At 45.2% G+C, this 18,458-nt stretch overlaps 3 protein-coding genes and 2 non-coding genes across 5 annotated transcripts; all 5 read right to left on the reverse strand.

Moving 5' to 3' along the window:
• Positions 1-1,672: 1,672 nt before the first annotated feature.
• On the reverse strand, positions 1,673-3,886 carry LOC117864055 (large ribosomal subunit protein uL16). The gene is made up of 4 exons (XM_034748032.2): positions 3,731-3,886; positions 2,429-2,930; positions 2,225-2,306; positions 1,673-1,881 (listed from the first exon to the last, which is right to left on the reverse strand). Exons 1-4 carry the CDS (start codon positions 3,738-3,740, stop codon positions 1,813-1,815), a joined length of 663 nt encoding a protein of 220 aa, XP_034603923.1. The 5' UTR covers positions 3,741-3,886; the 3' UTR covers positions 1,673-1,812.
• A 649-nt stretch (positions 3,887-4,535) lies between these two features.
• Positions 4,536-7,589, reverse strand: LOC117864054 (zinc transporter 6). The gene is made up of 2 exons (XM_034748031.2): positions 6,566-7,589; positions 4,536-5,181 (listed from the first exon to the last, which is right to left on the reverse strand). The coding sequence occupies exons 1-2, from the start codon at positions 7,469-7,471 to the stop codon at positions 4,867-4,869; spliced, it is 1,221 nt and encodes a 406-aa protein (XP_034603922.1). The 5' UTR covers positions 7,472-7,589; the 3' UTR covers positions 4,536-4,866.
• A 1,425-nt stretch (positions 7,590-9,014) lies between these two features.
• On the reverse strand, positions 9,015-9,086 carry TRNAM-CAU (transfer RNA methionine (anticodon CAU)). Its single transcript has one exon. It is a non-coding gene; the product is annotated as a tRNA-Met (tRNA).
• Positions 9,087-10,800: 1,714 nt separating this feature from the next.
• Positions 10,801-10,872, reverse strand: TRNAM-CAU (transfer RNA methionine (anticodon CAU)). Its single transcript has one exon. It is a non-coding gene; the product is annotated as a tRNA-Met (tRNA).
• A 328-nt stretch (positions 10,873-11,200) lies between these two features.
• On the reverse strand, positions 11,201-17,314 carry LOC117862494 (uncharacterized). The gene is made up of 11 exons (XM_034745983.2): positions 17,109-17,314; positions 15,268-15,433; positions 14,904-15,085; positions 13,888-14,787; positions 13,717-13,773; positions 12,959-13,304; positions 12,666-12,865; positions 12,152-12,228; positions 11,935-12,036; positions 11,640-11,826; positions 11,201-11,550 (listed from the first exon to the last, which is right to left on the reverse strand). The coding sequence occupies exons 2-11, from the start codon at positions 15,401-15,403 to the stop codon at positions 11,461-11,463; spliced, it is 2,277 nt and encodes a 758-aa protein (XP_034601874.1). The 5' UTR covers positions 15,404-15,433; positions 17,109-17,314; the 3' UTR covers positions 11,201-11,460.
• Between the last annotated feature and the right edge of the window lie 1,144 nt (positions 17,315-18,458).

The following is an 18,458-nucleotide window of genomic DNA, read 5'->3' on the forward strand; positions in this document are numbered from 1 at the left end:
AAACAGGCAACATACTGACTAACTAGAACATAATTGCGCAAGGAAATTACTCAATGCTCCTGCGCAGAACAAAGTGGAACATGTTGAAGTAGATGTTGCAGAATCACCAAACGGTCGCGTGTAGACGCTGCAGTGGTTCGGAGATCCCGCTTTACTTCAAGTCCGGTGCACGCCGAATCCGAAGGTCGACAAGGCGCAGCAGCAAGAGGTTCAGCATAGCGAAAATGGAGAATTGAAACGCCATTAAGCTCAGCATAAAAAAAAGCCTACTATACATGTACGCGTCGCGCCAAGTCACGCACGAGCTGCGCGTGCGTGTAGGAACAACCTCCTTCTCTCTCATTTGCACCTATTTTGTATAGAGAGAAGATTTAAATATTTAAGTAAGGTAACTTCTCATTAAACTAGCAGTATGGAACTAAAGGTTGTGCATGCTTTGAAATTTTTAAATTGGACCACGTGGGCCAAAATCCAACAGAACCCTTAACCAAATCAAGCTTCCAAAACTCCGTATGGGCAAGACCGCACATCCATCTTCATGGGAGTTGTAGGCTCTGTATTGCTCTCTTATAGGATCGGAGCACATCTTTCATGGGAGCTACTAATTAACTTTCTGCGCCCAAGAGGCCAGAAGAATTAACATGCATGAGTAGCATCCCGTGAAATGACCAACCAGCCACAACCACAAGACATCAAGTGCACAAATTCAGAGGGTACGATTCATTTAGCTCCACATATTCATGCTCAATTACACATATGCCTCGTACAATCGTTTTCAATGTTACGTTTAGTAACATTTCCTCTTAGGCCCATTTGGATCCCATCATTTTGATGAAATTGGAATCTACTTAATGGAGTAGGCTATTTATTCTGGAATGTGTCATTCCACAACTTTCAAAGTTTAGATATAAACCTATCTTAAATTCATGGGGGTGGGAGATGAAAATTAATTCTATATATCCTCATACTATGTTTCTAACGTGCAACTTATAGCATGCTATTTAACTAGAGTGTAGGAAAGTATCTCTCCCATATGGTCAACAATAATATACAAATATATTCCACGTACACTTATATTAGTTTAATTAATTTGTATCTAAATTATGATTATTAGAACATGTCTTATAGAATTGTTATAGAAATCATCCTACACGTCTCTTTATCTAATTTATTATTTTCCTCCTTCCCCTTACTCCTACCCAGCCCTCTCTGCCTTCCACCACCACGTCCAATCACAATGATCAGATTAGTCTTTCTGTCTCCTCTAAACTCGCCGTTAGTGGAGCCCGCACGACCCCCAAACTAATTTTAAGGTCCTTAAAATATATTAAAGAACTTCCAAATTCTAACTTCGAAACCAATGTACGCAAAAACCAGCACACAGCGAGAGCACAATCACCGGTCAAGTGTCTGGTTTTTAACAGGATTGTGCTAATAAGGACCTGTTTGTAGTTGCTCCTATCAGCACCACAATTTTATAGTAGTGACCACACCACCCTACGGATGCTAATGTCACAGAAACAATTCTCAGAAAATGAGCATTCGTCCTCAAACCTTTGGACCATTCCAATTGTCATGCTAACGTGGCACCATAAACACCACCGCATTAACGATAGATTCAGAACCATAATCCTCGATAGGGGCATTCAGCAGCAGCACATTCTCAATCAAATACGACACAAGATAACTAATTCAACCGCATAACGCCAATTCAAACAGGGCTCTGTAATACCAAAAACACTTAGTTCCTGTTCCAGAAAGCAAAACAAGATAAGCTAAAGCAAAACATCCCGCTGTAGAAGCCCAGGCAGCTTAAGCGACGGCTTCGAGGAAAGCCTTCCCGGGAGCACGCTTCTCAAGTCGGCCATGGTTACCAAGCAGCTGAACAGGGGTAAAAGACAGACATTAGATTATGTTGACTGGCCAGGGCATTGTTCTTGAGATGATCAAAGAAATACAGTACATGAAGCATACTCAGACAAATGAAGGAAAAAACAGTGGCCAAGGAAAATTGTGACTACATTGCCTAAAATATGCTCACGTCTAGACATACACCGTGGATAAGAAAAATTATAGTAACTACTTTTGCCTAAAACATATGCTCATATTGTCACACACATCAAGATGACATAAGAAATGTTAAAAAGAAATATCTACCGTACATAAAACAAATTCAGAGTCATAATTACAAACAACCAGAGGAAAAGAAAAACTATAGCTATACCTTAGCGTTAACACCATCAGGCATAATTCTACCCTCACTCTTGTACTTCAGGTAATCAGCACGGCTGAACTTGGTGAAGCCCCTGAAGAAGTGCAGAGTAACAGAGTTAACACACAAAACTTGATGCAATAAGAACATGTGAGCAATCAGATTTAATAATAACACTCTGGTCCAACAGCTTGAGTAAATTTCTTTTGCACTCACCACTTTCTGCTCTCAATGATCTTTTGGCGGCCAGGGAACTTGAACTTGGCCCGACGCAGAGCTTCGCTGGCATGGGCAGCATTGCTGTCCTTGCACCGCACAGAAAGGAGGACCTGGCCAATGTCCACCCTAGCACAGGTACCCTGGGGCTTGCCAAAGGCACCCCTCATTCCAGTCTGGAGCCTATCAGCCCCAGCACACGAAAGCATCTTGTTGATGCGGAGCACATGGAACGGGTGAACCCGGACCCTCAGGTGGAAGGCATCCTTTCCTGCAGACTTGGTCATGTACTTGTTGCACGCGATACGGGCAGCCTCAAGAGCCTCACTGGACACATTCTCCTTCTCCCAGGAGACAAGGTGAACACAGTAGGGGAACTCATCAACTCCCTTCCTCTTCATTCCAACATCATAGATCCTGATCTTGGGATCAGGTACACCACGGCAATACCTGGACTTGGGATACGGCTTGTTCTTGATCTGGCGATAGCACCTCGCAGGCCCTGGCCAAAGGTTCAAACACACCAAAGGTTGTAATTAACCAGTTAACATAGTAATAAACTAAAGTTAGGGATACAACAAAAATAGTCAGTGCAAAGAAACAAATATCACAAACTAGACACAAGGACCACCTCAAGTTTCAGAGCATAAACAACAGTGCTTACAAGAAGCATGCAGAACGAGCATAAGCACTGTAGGCAGATTGTGCAATAGTAGCGCTAATTCATGAAACAAAACGAGGCCAATCAAATACAAAGTTAAAAATCCATTAGTACTCCATTTTGATAAGGGAAAGCATACCTCTAAGGTCTACAAGCATTAACCCTGACCAAAACAAGATTTTCCAACTACCAACAGTAAACCAATTGATGCATTGTTCTACTTCTACCACAGATAATGAACTATGGAAGTGGTTGTTACAAACTATGAGCATGTCATCTCGGAACAGAATACCAATTCATTATAATATGAACGAACAAAGGAAATCTGGGTGCTCTAATACCCAGAGCCCGCGCTTCCTCCTAGTCTAGCAAATGAACAGCCGTTTCTATGAGAACACAACTTGACTGATCAAGTAACAGGAATACTTGCGAGCTTCACTAATCTACTCAACAAGTACAAATACTAAGCGCGTGCCATTAACCCACCGGAACCACAAAAACAAACCAAACAGATTTCGCACAAGAATCACGGATCTAGTCGAGATTTACACCGGAAAAATAAAAGGCCCTACTGAAACAACCGGTCGCATCAAACATTCAAGGGCGCAATCCGATCTGAAGAACTGGAAACGCGAACTTACTTCTGCCCATGGCGACGGCGTCGGCGGCAGCGTCGGCGGGCGGCGAGGGGAGGAAACGAAGAACGGGTACTGCGGCTAGGGTTGGGAGGGGGAGCGACGAGGAAATTTACACGGACGAGAGCGGACGCGGAATGGGCCGTTCCGCCGTGGGTTCTTATGTGGGTCGTCACTGCTGCATGCTGTGGGTGACCGGCAGAAGATTGGGCCATACGGCTTTGGGCCTGAGAAAAATGGGCGGAGAGGCCCAAGAGCCGCCGCGGCTAGTCGTCGTGTTACAGCTTACAGGTAAACCTCAGTAGGCAATCTCGATTGATTATGGGCACGTTTGGTTTCAGAAGCAATCTTACCTTGCCTCGCTTGCCTGAGCAAGCTTGCCTTACCGGCACCGGCGAGCCAAATTTGCTCGTGGAGAAGCAAGCAAAATTCTTGCTAGCGCAAGCTCCGAGAAAGACTTGGACCGTCCAAACTTCTGCCGCTATCCAATTTCTCGCTTAGCCTGCAAAGCTTCCAAACGGACCCTATAATTCTCTACGATTCCTTACTTTATGTATAATAACTCTCCCAAAATGCGTGTGATTTGCTGCTTCTCAAAAATGATAGTAATTTTATCCCTGGATGAGTAATCATGGCAGCCTTTCCTCGCAAGAAGAGGACGAAGAATGCAATGTTGGAGATTATTACCATTACGAGCAGACAAGTAAACAAGAATTCTGAAAGAAATCCACAGCATCAGGAAGGATATAGAAGAGATAACGCACATTCTTTAATATGCAAGGCATAATTTTGCAAATTACCAAATGCCTCCTTCGCAAATGCTTAGTTATCAGCCTGCATTGATAAGCATTCCTTCCTATTATGACTTACAGATCTGACCACAGTACAAGCAGCACGGCCAACCTCATCGCTCGAAACATGTTCCTACTACACTTGCAGTATTCAGTATGCACAATTCACAACCGATTCACAACCAGCTGTCGTGAATTTTCAGTTTCTATTGCGTTAAAATTTACATGAGGGGAGTGTTGGCCCCCAGAGTAACCATTCCTGCCTACACAAGATATCAGAGGAGCTCAGGAGCAATACATCATATTTCTCTGAAGATTGTACATATCGTTATTCTGCAAATTGACTATGACCTATGCCCAGAGAGCTAATATTGACATAGAAGCAGATCCAAGCACCAATGCAATGTAACATGCCTTCTTCAGTTTATTGGATGCTGACATCATCTTGTTATGGAAAAAATCAAGAGAAATGAGATCCACAAGCGCCATATAAATAAGGACTCCGGCAGAAAGTGAACCAAGAATCCCTTCCATTATTAAGGCATTTGGATTGCTATCATCATAACCAGTCATATGGAAGATTAACATTCCAAGAAGAATTCCCAATGGCGTAGTCACCGAGAACATTATGCACATATAACCGACTGTTGCCATCCCAAAACCAGCCTGAGAGAAAGACAAATGCATACATACTCAGACGTCAAAGAAGTATTCAAGTGTCTCAAAAAGTGGACTTCATATGCTAGTACAAATTACAGACAAAGTATGCATAAGTAAATCTTGATATGTTTCAATGAAGTGATGATGTAATACTATGCAGACACTAGACCTAGAGTTGTAAACTGGTAATGTATTCAGCTGAAAATTATTCTCCATCCCTATCAATATCAAAACAGGGCTGCTTTACAGAGGTGCATGCTAAATAGAATCCCAGGTGATGACTTTATTAGCCTATTAGGTACACTATGCTTTATCAACTGAGGAAAAAGGATAGAAATTTAGCAAATTGCACTAGCACCGCTGCTAAGACTGGACACGTCACTCTTTAGTGACAGCTATGCTTTCCAGGTACTCTGCATCTTTATGAATCCTAATGTTTGGGCATACCCTGCAAACTCTTTACTTACTCTTTCACTATCATGCCAGAATGCTTTCTGGAATTGCTCTCCACTAAGATACCACCAAACCAAAAGGACCAAGTCCTAGTGCTATTCCTCTGTCACTTCTCCTATGTGCATAACACATCAGCCTCAGTTTCTTCTATAGTGGAATGAACAAGCAGAACTGGGTGGGAAAAAGGACAGATCGACCACATGGGTTTTCATGGTGCAAAAAGTTCAGCATTAAGGTTTTCATTGCTACAAGATATTCAATGATCGTAAAAAAAGCCCGCTCTGGTTGATTGTTGTGGACAACGGGGATCCTTCCACCAAGAATCATTCTAAACTATATAAAGTTATATACAGAGGGTTCAGGGGAACATTGGGGCTTAAACAAATCATAATCAGGTATAAATATTCTCCACCAAACAAAGCGGTGTAGACCACTCCCTAGCTGAAACCAAAAACAATTGATGAGAAGCTTAATCCAAGGCACACAAATCAACCACTTAACATCCAAACAAGAGGGAATAATCCCTTTGTCTTGTCTATGTGCAAATTATCATATCAGACATAAGCATAGGTATCTAATAATAGTGTGATCCCCACATAAAAATATGACTATCAGTTAATCATACTCCGAAAGAAAGTCAACCGGTCAAACGATATTATATCCAGCTTGGTACATTGTGAAGGAGAACACTGACATCATAGATTCAACCAAGCTAGAACCTCTGAGTTCCTAGTGGTACAAAATCTAAATTCAGACCAAAAGTTGCAAAGTAATGATGGAACTAAACCTCAATTCCAGTCAATGCTAAGGATCACGAATTATAGCAATGCCCTACCAGTAAACCATGCAAAAACGATAGACAAACCAATCATGAATTCTTCAATTCCACACACAATGCAGCAAATTGAGATTGAGATATGTATGTTTTAACTCCCACCTGTGCGATGCATCCACCGAGGCCCATCCCCTCGAACACCTGGTGGAAGGAGAGCGCAACCACGAGCGGCCGGATTGCGCAGACATCCTGGGACATCCCCATGGTGACCCCGATGATGACGGAGTGGAACACTATCCCGATCTCCAGCACCTTGGACACCATCTTCTGCTTCCTCCTGGCCTCCTCCTCCTCCCCCGCCCCCTCCCCCACCACCTCCAACACCTCATGCCCACCGCCATGGCACCCGCCGCCGACGACCGCGACCTCGTCGCTGCGCACCAAGGCGGCGCCCTTCTTGGCCCCGAAGAGCGCCACGTCATCCCTGTCCGTGTCGGCGCCGTTCCTAAAATCGTGCGGCGCGGGGTCCCCTTGGTCGTCATCCAGGAAGGCGCGCTTCTTGGGGCTCATTTCGCCGGTGAGTTCAAAGACGGGAGCCTTCTTGGGGATTGGTGCGTAGGTCGTCTCCTGGTGGCCGTGGCCGTGTCCATCGCCGCCGCCGCCTCCGTGGCCGTGGGCCTCAAGGTGGGACGAGGCGGAGAGGTCGACGAGGAGCGCGAGCAGGGCGCCGACGAGGGTGAATAGCCCCGCGAAGGGGAAGTCCCGCCAGGGCCTGCGCGTGGCGACGGCGCAGTCGGCGAGCGCCGCCTGCGCGTCGGGGAGCACGTGGACGAGAGAGGTGGAGAGGATGACCCCGGCCGCGTAGCACTTGACAAGCAGGAGCCCCCGCGCGTAGTTGGGCCCGCCGCGGAACGCCCGCGTGAGCGCGACGGGGAGGCAGATGCCGACGGCGCTGGCGACGAGGATGGCCAGCAGGGACCCCGTCTTGAGCCGCGCCGCCGCCACGCCGTCCCGGCAGGCCCGGGAGCCAGCGGGACCGCCGTCGGGGAAGCACCCGGTGCCGGACATGGCGAGGGCAGGTGTTCGACGAAATTAACCTCCCCGCGGCGCGGCGCGCGCGACGGCGACAGGGGAGACCTGGGTGAGTAGTTGGACTGGGACTGGGAGGGAGGGGGAGGAGGAAACGGAGAGGAGGGGGCGGGGACGGTTTAACGGAGGCTTCAATGCGGTGTGGGCCCGGGAACGGGGCGTGGGGCGTTGAAGTCTGCCGGCCGTGTGCTGTGCTCTGGGAGTACACTGTGCAGGTTCTGTGGAATTTTGTGGCTTCTGCAGTGGAAGGAAGCCACGGCCGACGGAAACCGGAAAGAGAAGGTAGTGGTTCGTCGAAGGGCTACGTCCAAGTTTTTCTTCCTCAGCAGCTTCGTCGGCACGCCACGCCATTGCTGTCCTCGGCCAACCTAGCCCTTCTCGTTGAGAATGGACGTCAGCTATGGACTATGGTAATTGGCAACTCCTTTTCGTTGTCACCTCCTGCACCCGTCACTGATGAAAACAGCTATTGTCTTGTCCTTCTCCTCATCCTTGGTGTCTTGAGGAGGTGTACTTGCTGCTGGCCTACCCACCAGTTGCCATTTACTGCCAATTGGTTTGTCGTTGTGGTCATCCTGACGTGTTTGCTTCAGCTTATTCAGTCGGTTTATCAGCCACCAAGCTGTGTTTTTCTCTCACAACAAATCAGCCGTTTCAGCATGTAAACCTTCCGCCTCAAACACTAACCTCTAGCCCTTGAACTATAACCTTGCAAGGACTTCACCGGATGATGAGAAAAAAGGATGGGAGTGTTAGCTTGTCCAAGTAGTATGCGTTTTCATTCACGCCCCTTTGTTATCTTGTTGCCTTTTTTTTTCTCTTTTAACTGCTTTACTATCTCGTTATTTAGCAAAGTGGTTACCGGGGGGGAACAAGAACGTCCTTTGCCACTACCTTTTCCATGTCTTTAGCCCAGTGGTTACCGGGGAAAATAAAATGCCAATGTGGCATCTCTTATGGTCATAGCCTCATAGGAGTCTGATATGGACTCCAACTTTGTGCCTTTTTTGTTGCGCTGATGTGGATCGTTTATAATCGACAATGACTAGGATTTTATTCAGAACATAGAAAACTATAGAGAGTGTTCGCTAGCTATTAATTAATAGCATTTTGTATTTTGAAACACGGTCTTGCGAAAAAAGACATTTTTCTCGCTGTATGTATGTCATATGGTATTCAATCATGGAGTGCCATATACACCGAGTGTATTCATGAAATCCTTGTGGGTTACCGACCAGGACGATTGTACTACCATCTAGTATAGCAAAATAAATAGCAGCATCTTTTTTTCCCATGTCCATATTCCCACGTTCACGTCATCTTTTTACTTGATTTCCACAAAGTCGGACCAGATCGTCCTACGTGTGCCAAAAAAAATGAAAATCAAAACGTAGTATCCTGTTAAATATGCCTGAATCTGAAATATCCTAGCAGAATGAACATCAGAAACACACAAAAAGTGAGCAGAGAAGAAAATAGGCAGAGATAAAAAACAAAAAGCAGGAAATTGCGGAAAAAAATCTATCAGAGCCAGGTTTCGATCCTGGGACCTGTGGGTTATGGGCCCACCACGCTTCCGCTGCGCCACTCTGATCTATTTGTTTCAGATCGCAACTTAAAATTAGAAGTAGCTTACAAGTAGAATTGGATCCTTCCATCGAAACTCAGAAGGCGACATCAACGAGCGCTCTTTCGCTCGAACATGGCAAGCTTCAGCAGACAGCAAAAAAGTGAAATCCGACCGCTGCACAAGGATACTTGCACTCTCGTTCGCCCGGGTGAACCTAAAGATCCAGGGATGGCAACGGGGCTGGTCGAGGTCGGGTGAAGCTTCCACTGACCCGCCCTCGAAACCCGAATGGTAAGCTCACCTCGAACCCGAAATCCCATTCGGGTGGAAACGCTGCCCCGAATCCGAAACCCGCGGGTGCTCGAAACCCGATGGTCCCCCAATACCCAAGCCGTCAGCTCGTGGGGGCCGTGCCGCCCGCCGAGCTCCCCGTAACCGGCGTTGCTCGTCGGGATCCCAGGCGCTGCCGCCCGTGGGGTCCGCACCGCTGTCGTTGCGGGCGAGGGAGAGGGGCGCGGGCGGCTGAGGCCTGCGGCGAAGGGGTGCGGTCGTGTCGCAGGTAGGGGGCGGCGCGGCGGTCGCCGCCGCCGGTGGGGAACGGGGATGGGGTGGAGGCCGGCAGGGGTCACGAGGAGCAGGTGAGAGAGGAGAAGGGGGTGGAGGGCTGTTGGGCTGGAGGTGTGGAGCAGGCTAGTGCGGGGTTGGTGTGGGTTGGTGCGGGTAAGTGATAGGCAGGCCGGTGCGGCAACACCGTGCTTCGTGGATCAAATTCGGGGCTCCATGGGTCCCAGCAGGGAAATTCTTTAACCCGATCCCGCATCCGCCATGTGTCGAGTCCCCAACCCGAGACCCGCGGGGGATTCCCGCAGATCTCGGGTTCAAACCCGCCCGATTGCCATCTTGATAGATCGAACGGATATGCAGGCGATATATCGGCAGGTACAACGTCGGAGATGCGCTAGAAGGCAGAGCCGGCGTGCTGGCTGCTCGTTTGCGTGCCGGGGAAGAACAGCGTGCGTAGCTAAGGCGGCGACGTTGGCATGACGCCGGATCGGAGGAGGGATAGAGGGCCCGTTTGTTTGAGATCGAGACAGCTGCTGCTGCTGAGATGTTCTCGCCCTTCCTTTGCAGTGTGCAGCCATGTTGTTCGAGAAGATGGCGGAGGTGAAAGCATGCTGGCCGCCGGCCGTGTGGAATGGATTCGCGTTGGTCGATTGATGATCGAATGCCAATGCTTGCATTTGGTCTCCAGTAGTGGTCGTCGTATATTCTTTTTGGTTATGGAAACATGCATTTTTTGGGAGATTAAGTTAGATAATCTATCATTGCCTGGGAACTTAGGAGTGTTCAGTTTTGCAACGACGACATGCTTTCTTTTAGCTTAAAAACACATATACACACTCCTTTTCCTACATTCCTGGGAGAAGAAATCGATATATGGTGCTGGAATCGCATCTTGCCATCTGCTCTGACGCTCCAACATGTGGAGCTACGACCGAGCTAGCAAAGGTTTGTTGGGAGTAAAGATGCCAAAATTGCAATGTGCGTGCAGTTGTGTAGACCGTACAGGGCGTCGATGCTCGAGATTTGATTTGCTTAAAGTTTAGGTCGACTAACAGTATTGGAGGGCATCCCTAAAAAACACAGCAAAGGTGAGCAGACCCGAAAATAAACTACAACAGCAACGTGACTAGACCCACCAAAAAAAAAACAGCAGATCAAATAAATCAAAAAAACTTATCAGAGCCAGGTTTCGATCCTGGGACCTGTGGGTTATGGGCCCACCACGCTTCCGCTGCGCCACTCTGATTTGATGTTATTAGCTTCTGAAAGAATTTATTTTGTATCAAAGATGTCGTCTCGTCCTTCCACAACCAGGATGCGTGGGCTTGCAATTTGCAGTTGGGCCGCTCTGGTGTCTGTCTGATCCAAGCTCACCAAGCACTTGTAAACTTCAACCTGCTCGTTGCACCCCGAGTGCAGCACAAACAAGGTACCACAGGCTACAGCGCAACCGGCTGCAATAACATGCAAGCTCATCAACCTGCTCAAGCTCAACCACCATCTTCGGAGATATAAAACCTAGCCTGGATGTAATCCACCAAAGATAAAAGGTAGAAGCAATAATGGCACACAAGTACATAACATTCTAGTTGTATTTAACTCCATGAGTTCTGGGTACTACTATCCGAGACTGATAGCCAAGTCCGACCACACGCAGAGGTGAGTGCATGGGTCCCAGACTGTCAAGGAGGGTTCAAAGGGTCAATCCACGAACCACGACGTCTCATACTCTCTTAACATGCAGGTTTTCGTTGTTTACAACACGAAGGACACATGGGAATGGGTAGCACTATGTTAAACCTGATGTTATGAACACTAAGTTCCTGATCTGTAACTACATGACGATGGCAGATGCAAAGGACCTCTTCCCGAGCGAGCTGAAACCGAGAACTGACCATCCGGAGCTTGGGTTGTAAACTTCAACCTGCGAGAAACGAGGAGTCATCATCAACTGAAAACAGGCCCAGCATTTGTCAGGCAGCAGCTAGATATCAGTAGTGCATGGTAGCTTACGGTATCCAGGATCTGCACATTGGACTGCAGGCCACCGATTAGGTACACGCTGCCATCCAGATTCACTGCAGCAGCATAACCTCTTGGGGAGGTCATGGGATCACCCATCCTCCAGGCATTGAGGCGAGGGTCATAGATCTCAACGCTAGAGACCATCTTGTCGCCATTGTATCCTCCAATCGCGTATCTGAAACAGAAGTCAAACCGCTAGCTAAGTTCATTGCCAAGATTTAATACCCAAGATGCTATTGGTTCTCTGTCAGAAAGATCTGAAGTATAAGAGGAAGTTACAGACAGGGTTTCTCCCAGGACTGTTAGTGTGTGGCATCCTCTCCTTGTATTCATGCTTGGAAGCCGGACCCAGACACCCTCCCTTTGGTCATACCTTTCTGCTGATCTGTATACAGTGTGTTTCTTATGGTTAGTTTCCTTATGACTATACCATGTAATAGCATAATTTTTTTTATTTACTTTTTTTTTTTTTGGGGGGGGGGGGGGGGGGGGGGTCTTACTGTAAGTATGTGCTTCCATCATATCCACCAGCAGCATAGATGGTACCATTCAATTCGGTCGCAGCAAGAGCAAATCGCTGGAACATATGTAGCAAAGTTAAACATATTGGTGTCAAGATTATCCAACTCTTTGAGATACTCTACTAATTACGACTAATATAACAAATTGTTATGAAGATGCAAGAGCAAATATCAGTAGTAGTATAGAACAATTATCCTAACACTATATACCAGTACAAATATAGGTAGGTTGTGCAAATAATGATGCAATGATTGGATAAATTGTTATCAAGCAGAATTGCTCATGCAGAAGCTGAACACCATATGCTGCTGCAAATATATAGTAGTAATAATAATCAAAATTATACATCATATTAACTTCAGATGTGTTCTTAGTTCTTAAGGTAACTGACGTACGGACATTGCTGACTCAGTGTTCAAGCACTACATGGTAATGGGTTAGAAGATATCAAAGTAGGGAAATATTTGAAGCATAGAGAGAATGAGATAATACAGAGGTCAGCATAGATGGACCACATATCCATTTCCCAAGATATGGATCAAACATCTCAACTTCTGACAAAGTTTCATTTCCATCTCCACCACCAATAGCATATATTTTGCTATTAAGACTGATACCGGCGAGACTTCCTTTCTTACGGTTCAACGAGGGGCATTCCATCCATGCGTCATTCCTTGAACTATAGCATTCCACTACAAAAGAAACAGATAGAAGTAAATACATGAAACTAAAAATGAAAGCTCATGCAAAAGTTGCAAAAGCATATTATAAATACCATGGCATACCTGTGTTGTACCATGACATGCCATCTCCACCACCAAAAGCAAATATGTGGCCATCCAATGTAGCAGCAGATGCATATGAGCGGGCAGAACTCATTGGTGTGAGACCCACCAGTATGTCTTTCTCAGGAGAAAACGAATCAAGAGATGATAACCAGGTCACGCTATTATAGCCACCAATCAGGAATATTGATGGCTTGGTTAGATTATTGCACGTGCTTCCAAGATGAGACAACGAAGAGTCAAATTTGAATTGTAACTCATCTACAAGGTATTCCAGTTGCTGTACTTTCCTTCCTGAGTCTTTAACCACTTCCCTCAGGAAAAGTATATCTTGATCTGACACATTCTGGAAATAACAGAACCATATAAGAAAATTCTATGCAGAAAACATTTGGACAGGAAACAAAACATTATCCAACAGAGTCCCTGCCATGAATACATTTAGTGGAATTGCTAAGGCACGATATTTGAAAAGGTACAGCTATCCAGTTCAGTCCGTGCATTACCAGAAATAAGTACTGTACAGATAAGCTAAATAACTCATACACGAAAACATAGTTTTCCCGCTGAAAGGAACACTTGTATACTGAATTAAACATATCACATATTACCACGATTGGAAAATCAAGGATTAGAAACATATTCCCAAGAAAACAAAATTGCAGGATACAGAAGGCAAATTCATTTATTTATTTCTTCTGAGAATAACCTCATTTGGTTTTCACTATCCAGTTTTAAAGAAGAGATGAAGAAAAAACCTGCTTTTTCTCCAATGTTTCAGCCCTCTTGGCTAAATCAGCGATGAGTTGTCGCAGCTACATGAGAAAGTAAATAAAAAAAACATGAGGGGACTATAGGTTTCATGTTAGGCATTGGGTTATCAAACAGAATTAAATAGCGAAAGCAAACTGAATGAATAGCATAGATACCTCAGCATAATCTCCATGGCGTTCCTCAAAAGAGATTTTATCATCCACGGTAGCACCAAATGGGTCACAGGAAAAGTTTGCATTGACTGGCTTTCCTTCAGGTACACACTGATCTGAACATGAATCAACAGGATCCTGGGAAGATAGTGCTGCCTGCTGTCGTATGAAAAACAACTCTTTCAGCTTTTTCAGGACAGTCTGTCTTTCAGGCTGTAGCTCAACGCCATCTGGGTTATTGTGAACCACACTCTCTATTTTGTCAATAGTGCCAGCACCTGTATGCTCATCATGTAAGTTCACAGGCATGTCTTCCTCAAAATTGTGTCTTTCTCCATTCACCGGATCAATAACTGCATGACTCCATTCAGCAAGTTCCATCCCTTGGCAAACTGTTTTGTATGAGGAATTTTGACTGGCCTCATCTGGATTTGAATGAGGACTAAATTGGTTTTGAAGAACATTGTCATCCAAATCCTCCCAATCAGAAACTGCCTCCCCAGATTCCTTTTCATCAGTGTCACTGTGTGAATTTTCACTGACACTAGCATTTTCTGCATCAGAATCAGCCCAGTTATCTAGAACACCATCACTTGCATTTGATAAAATGCTAAATGGATTGGTATTCTTTGATTTTGCTTTGACTTTCTTTGGGTCAGGAACAGCTGGTGTCTTCCTTTTACTTTGTGGTACAGATATGACAATACTCTGTTTGCTAGAAACAGCTGGAACTCGATTGAAACTAGCAGGAGGAAGCGACTTGAACAATGAAATTAAAGCTTTTGTCTGTGCATGGTCCAGCTCAAAGTAGAAGAGGTGACGGTCGTAATAGTTTTTAAGAAGCACTGTTTTGTATCGGCTCTCCAGCATCGGTGGATACTTAATCTTTGTGCAAACACGAACCTTAGAAACACATACAGACATTTCAGATATAATGAAATGAAATAAACCTAATTAATTACAGTAATTATTTAAAGTGTTCCGCCAAACAATCTGTGCCAACAACAAAATTTTGATACCTGAGCAGGAAAAGGTGTCTTCAATGAGTCCTCATTATTCCAAGCATATGGATCAATAGACATCTGACCAGGACTTGCAGCCTCGAAAAGACCATGGAGCCTTCTGTCAATATAATTGAATAGAAACAAAGGCATGCCAGGTTTGACATGCTTCACATATGAATAATGGATTGAAGGCAGACCTACATGATAAATTGAACAGGAAACACAATCTAATTAAGGTGAGAAATTCACAAAAAGTAAAATCAGATGACCAACATTTCGTAAACTAAACCCAATGCCAGTGGTACAACTAAGCACGATAGAGCATGGCATTTCAAAAACCATAAGTTAAGACAAGAGGTGATGGGTGCACTTTACGAACCAAAGAGCTGTTTTGTCAAGCATTCTTCAATTGTATCAGGCTTGCAACCAAAGATCACCCCTCCAAGCTGTTTCTCTGAGAGATTACGAATATGTATCCCAGTCCCAGACTGACTATTTGGATGATGTGTCTGCATTGCAAGATTGTGGGTCTCTTGTTCAAGCACCTGTGCTTCAGAAATTTTGGGAGTATGGAAATCACACAAGTTAAACAAATACAATGATATCAAAGAGATAACACTTTGTATGAACTCATAATCAAGGGAGAGCAAGCATAAAGTAAATTACAAGAGATTTGGGAAGCTAAACAATTCGAACACTGGCAATATGTTCAGACAACTGAAAGTGTCCAAGTTGGCACAACTTTGGTTCTCATTTGAGGGGGGGAAAAGAAGGATACCAAGGTAAATTCCACAAAACAGATGTATGCATCACCCATTTGATGCCAACATGTAACTAAAAAATCACTACTGATCCACAGTTGAGCAAGGAAAACAATAATACTACAAAACCATGAACTAACTCGGAAGAAGAGTATTCAATTTCTGGCTCACTGTGACTCTGCATTCTGGGAGAAGAATTGCCTTATTAAAGAAAAGAACTACTCCCTATACCCTTTCAGCCATTTTTTTGCTTATGCTTAGTCAAGTGAGGGAATAGTAGTTCTATCTTTGACTAATATAGACAGAGCTTTTGAGAGTATATCCTCAACAATTAAGCAGTAACATGAAAGTTACGAAAGAAATGAACAGAAACCAAATTCCGTGGCGAAATAGTGCCACGACCATAACAATCAGTCACACGGATTACCAACTTGTCCAAGATTAAACTCGAAGCACACAGTCCGAACAATCCCAAAACCTGCTATAGAGGTGTGCTGTCTAGTTCCTGACGTGATTAAAAGCAATCAAATGCATGATGCCCAACGCACCACCTAATTAAGCAGCCTTCTTGGGCCAGAACCAATACTCAATCCGTCAGTGCACCAGAATTACAACACAACATTAATTAATCACGCAGTGGACAAGCAAGCAGTTCATCACTAATTGCAACGCACGAGAACACCTGAATTCAATAGGCTTAGTCACTCAAAAGGTCCCGAAAGCTGCGTTGAAACTTGAAAGCAACTAATTCTACACACCACCATTCCTACAAGGACGTGTGAGCATACAGAAGCAGTCCTCTTTATGTTACCGTGCCATCACAAATCAGTTAAACCGCACACAAGTTTTCCACATCCCACAAGACATACAGTAAATTTTCTTCCAACCCGCGAAAAAAGTACATAACTTTATCCACGGCAACCTATAAGTGAAGCGGAGAGGAGACAAAACTGCATGCAAGCAGTTACCCACCAAAATTGCAGGGGATTTTTCTAATGAAAAAAATGGCGCCCAGCCAACCAACCAAAAAACCTACCAAACCAATGACTGCGATGAACAGCTAAACGACGCAACGGACTAGCATCCCAGCAATCGGCACCCCGCAACACCCGAAAACTTGGCCTCGGTTTAAACCCTAACCCCTAGTGATCAACAGCGCTAAACCCCAACGAGCCACCAAAACCGCAATCACCGAGCCCTCCCAGCCCACCACATTCCCACCCACCACCACCCCAACATCGAGCACACAAGCGCCAACAAATCGGAAGGGGCTGAAATCCCGCGCGCGCCCCGACAGGAGACGAGGAGATTCCAGAATTTTGCCCGAAACGGAACGGAAAAAAAAATGCGCCGCGAGCCGTACGAGAGGAACCGACCCCGATGGACGATCCCAGCGAAGCGCGGGGCGATCGGGGAAGAAATGGGCGGCTCGAGGCCCTGGGGGTGGCCGGAATCTCACCTGATTGCGCCCGCGCCGCTCCCGAGGTGGCTGGAACGCAAGCGCCGCGCTTTGGTTTGGGTGGGTGCTGCTCTGTTTTTTTTTGTACTCTCCTTGCTGCGCTGCGTGCGCGCGCCTTACATATGCTGGAGTGGGGGGCGGTGGTGGGGCCGCCGCCGCAGCGACCGCGGGCGAGCTCTCCGGGTGATACGGCGCGGAGGAAGCGAAGCGAGGAACCGGGCTGATGATTGGCAGGTGGAGATGTTCCTCTTCCTTGTATCCTTTGGTGATGTTGGAATTATCTTGGCTTATGAATTTTGTGAATTATAATTCAGTAGCGCTCAAATTAATTTTCTCTAACCAATTATCATGTTGATAGTTCTTCGATGTTATTTGTAAACATAACAAGGTATGCGTAAATGTGGAGCTAAAACAGTAGCCACGGGGCTATAAGTATCTTGATATCCTTTTAAATATGTTGTTGTAACTATTATTGGTTACTAATTTCACGAAATTAATTGGATGGAAATCAAACCAATTTACTCTAAAATAACATTATGCTCCTAGTTAAATGTGACAAGTAGGATACGCGTAATATGGAGCTAGAATTGTAGCCGCTAGATGTAAGCATCCTGGCGTCCGTTAGCTTTGTCGTTTATGAATTTCATGAGTGAAGCGGGTGGTATTCAAATTAATTTTCTCTAGCAAACTACCACACTCTTAGTAGTAGATGTCACATATGTTACTGCTGGAGTAAATATGGAGCTGAAGTTATAGCCACAAGCTATAAGTATCTTAGCATCCTTTCAAATTTGTTGTTGTAACTATCATGGCTTACTAGTTTCACAAAAATAATTGGATGGAAATTGAACCAATTTTCGCTTAACACGATATATCATGCTCCTAGTTAAATGTAACAAGTAGGGTACGCGTAATATGGAGCTAAAACTGTAGACACCACATGTAAGCATCCTGGCATCCGTTAGATTTGTCGTTTATGAATTTCATGAGTGAAGCAGGAGGTATTCAAATTAATTTTCTCTAGCAAACTACCACACTCGTAGCTGTGGATGTCACATGTGTAGTGCGAGCGTAAATGTGGTGCTAAAACCATAACCACCCGCTGTAAGCATCCTGGCATCCTTTAAATTTGTCGTTTTACAAATTTCATGAACGAAGTGCACGGTATTCAAATTAATTTTCTCCAGCAAACTACCACACTCTTAGCTGTAGATGTGACATATAGTGTAGGCGTAAATCTGGAGCTAGCTAAAACCATGGCTGTGGTAAGCATGCTTGGCTTCGTTATGTTTGTCGTTTTTGAATTTCATGAATGATGTGGATGTTATTGGAATTTATTTTCTCTAGCAA

The sequence above is a fragment of the Setaria viridis genome, chromosome 7, assembly GCF_005286985.2.
Source record: "Setaria viridis chromosome 7, Setaria_viridis_v4.0, whole genome shotgun sequence".
Taxonomy (NCBI): Eukaryota; Viridiplantae; Streptophyta; class Magnoliopsida; order Poales; family Poaceae; genus Setaria; species Setaria viridis.

Bases quoted from the DNA above. Each gene is read 5' to 3' on its own strand.
- LOC117864054 (XM_034748031.2), bottom strand. From the start codon at position 7,471: ATGTCCGGCACCGGGTGCTTCCCCGACGGCGGTCCCGCTGGCTCCCGG. The intron at 5,182-6,565 runs GTGGGAGTTAAA...TCTTTCTCTCAG, and splicing joins TCGGTGGATGCATCGCACAG to GCTGGTTTTGGGATGGCAAC.
- LOC117862494 (XM_034745983.2), bottom strand. From the start codon at position 15,403: ATGCAGACACATCATCCAAATAGTCAGTCTGGGACTGGGATACATATT. The intron at 12,037-12,151 runs GTAAGACCCCCC...CACTGTATACAG, and splicing joins GATGGAAGCACATACTTACA to ATCAGCAGAAAGGTATGACC. The intron at 11,827-11,934 runs GTCTGTAACTTC...CTTCTGTTTCAG, and splicing joins ACAGTCCTGGGAGAAACCCT to ATACGCGATTGGAGGATACA.
- LOC117864055 (XM_034748032.2), bottom strand. The intron at 2,307-2,428 runs GTGAGTGCAAAA...GCACTTCTTCAG, and splicing joins ATCATTGAGAGCAGAAAGTG to GGGCTTCACCAAGTTCAGCC. The intron at 1,882-2,224 runs GTATAGCTATAG...ACCCCTGTTCAG, and splicing joins CTGATGGTGTTAACGCTAAG to CTGCTTGGTAACCATGGCCG.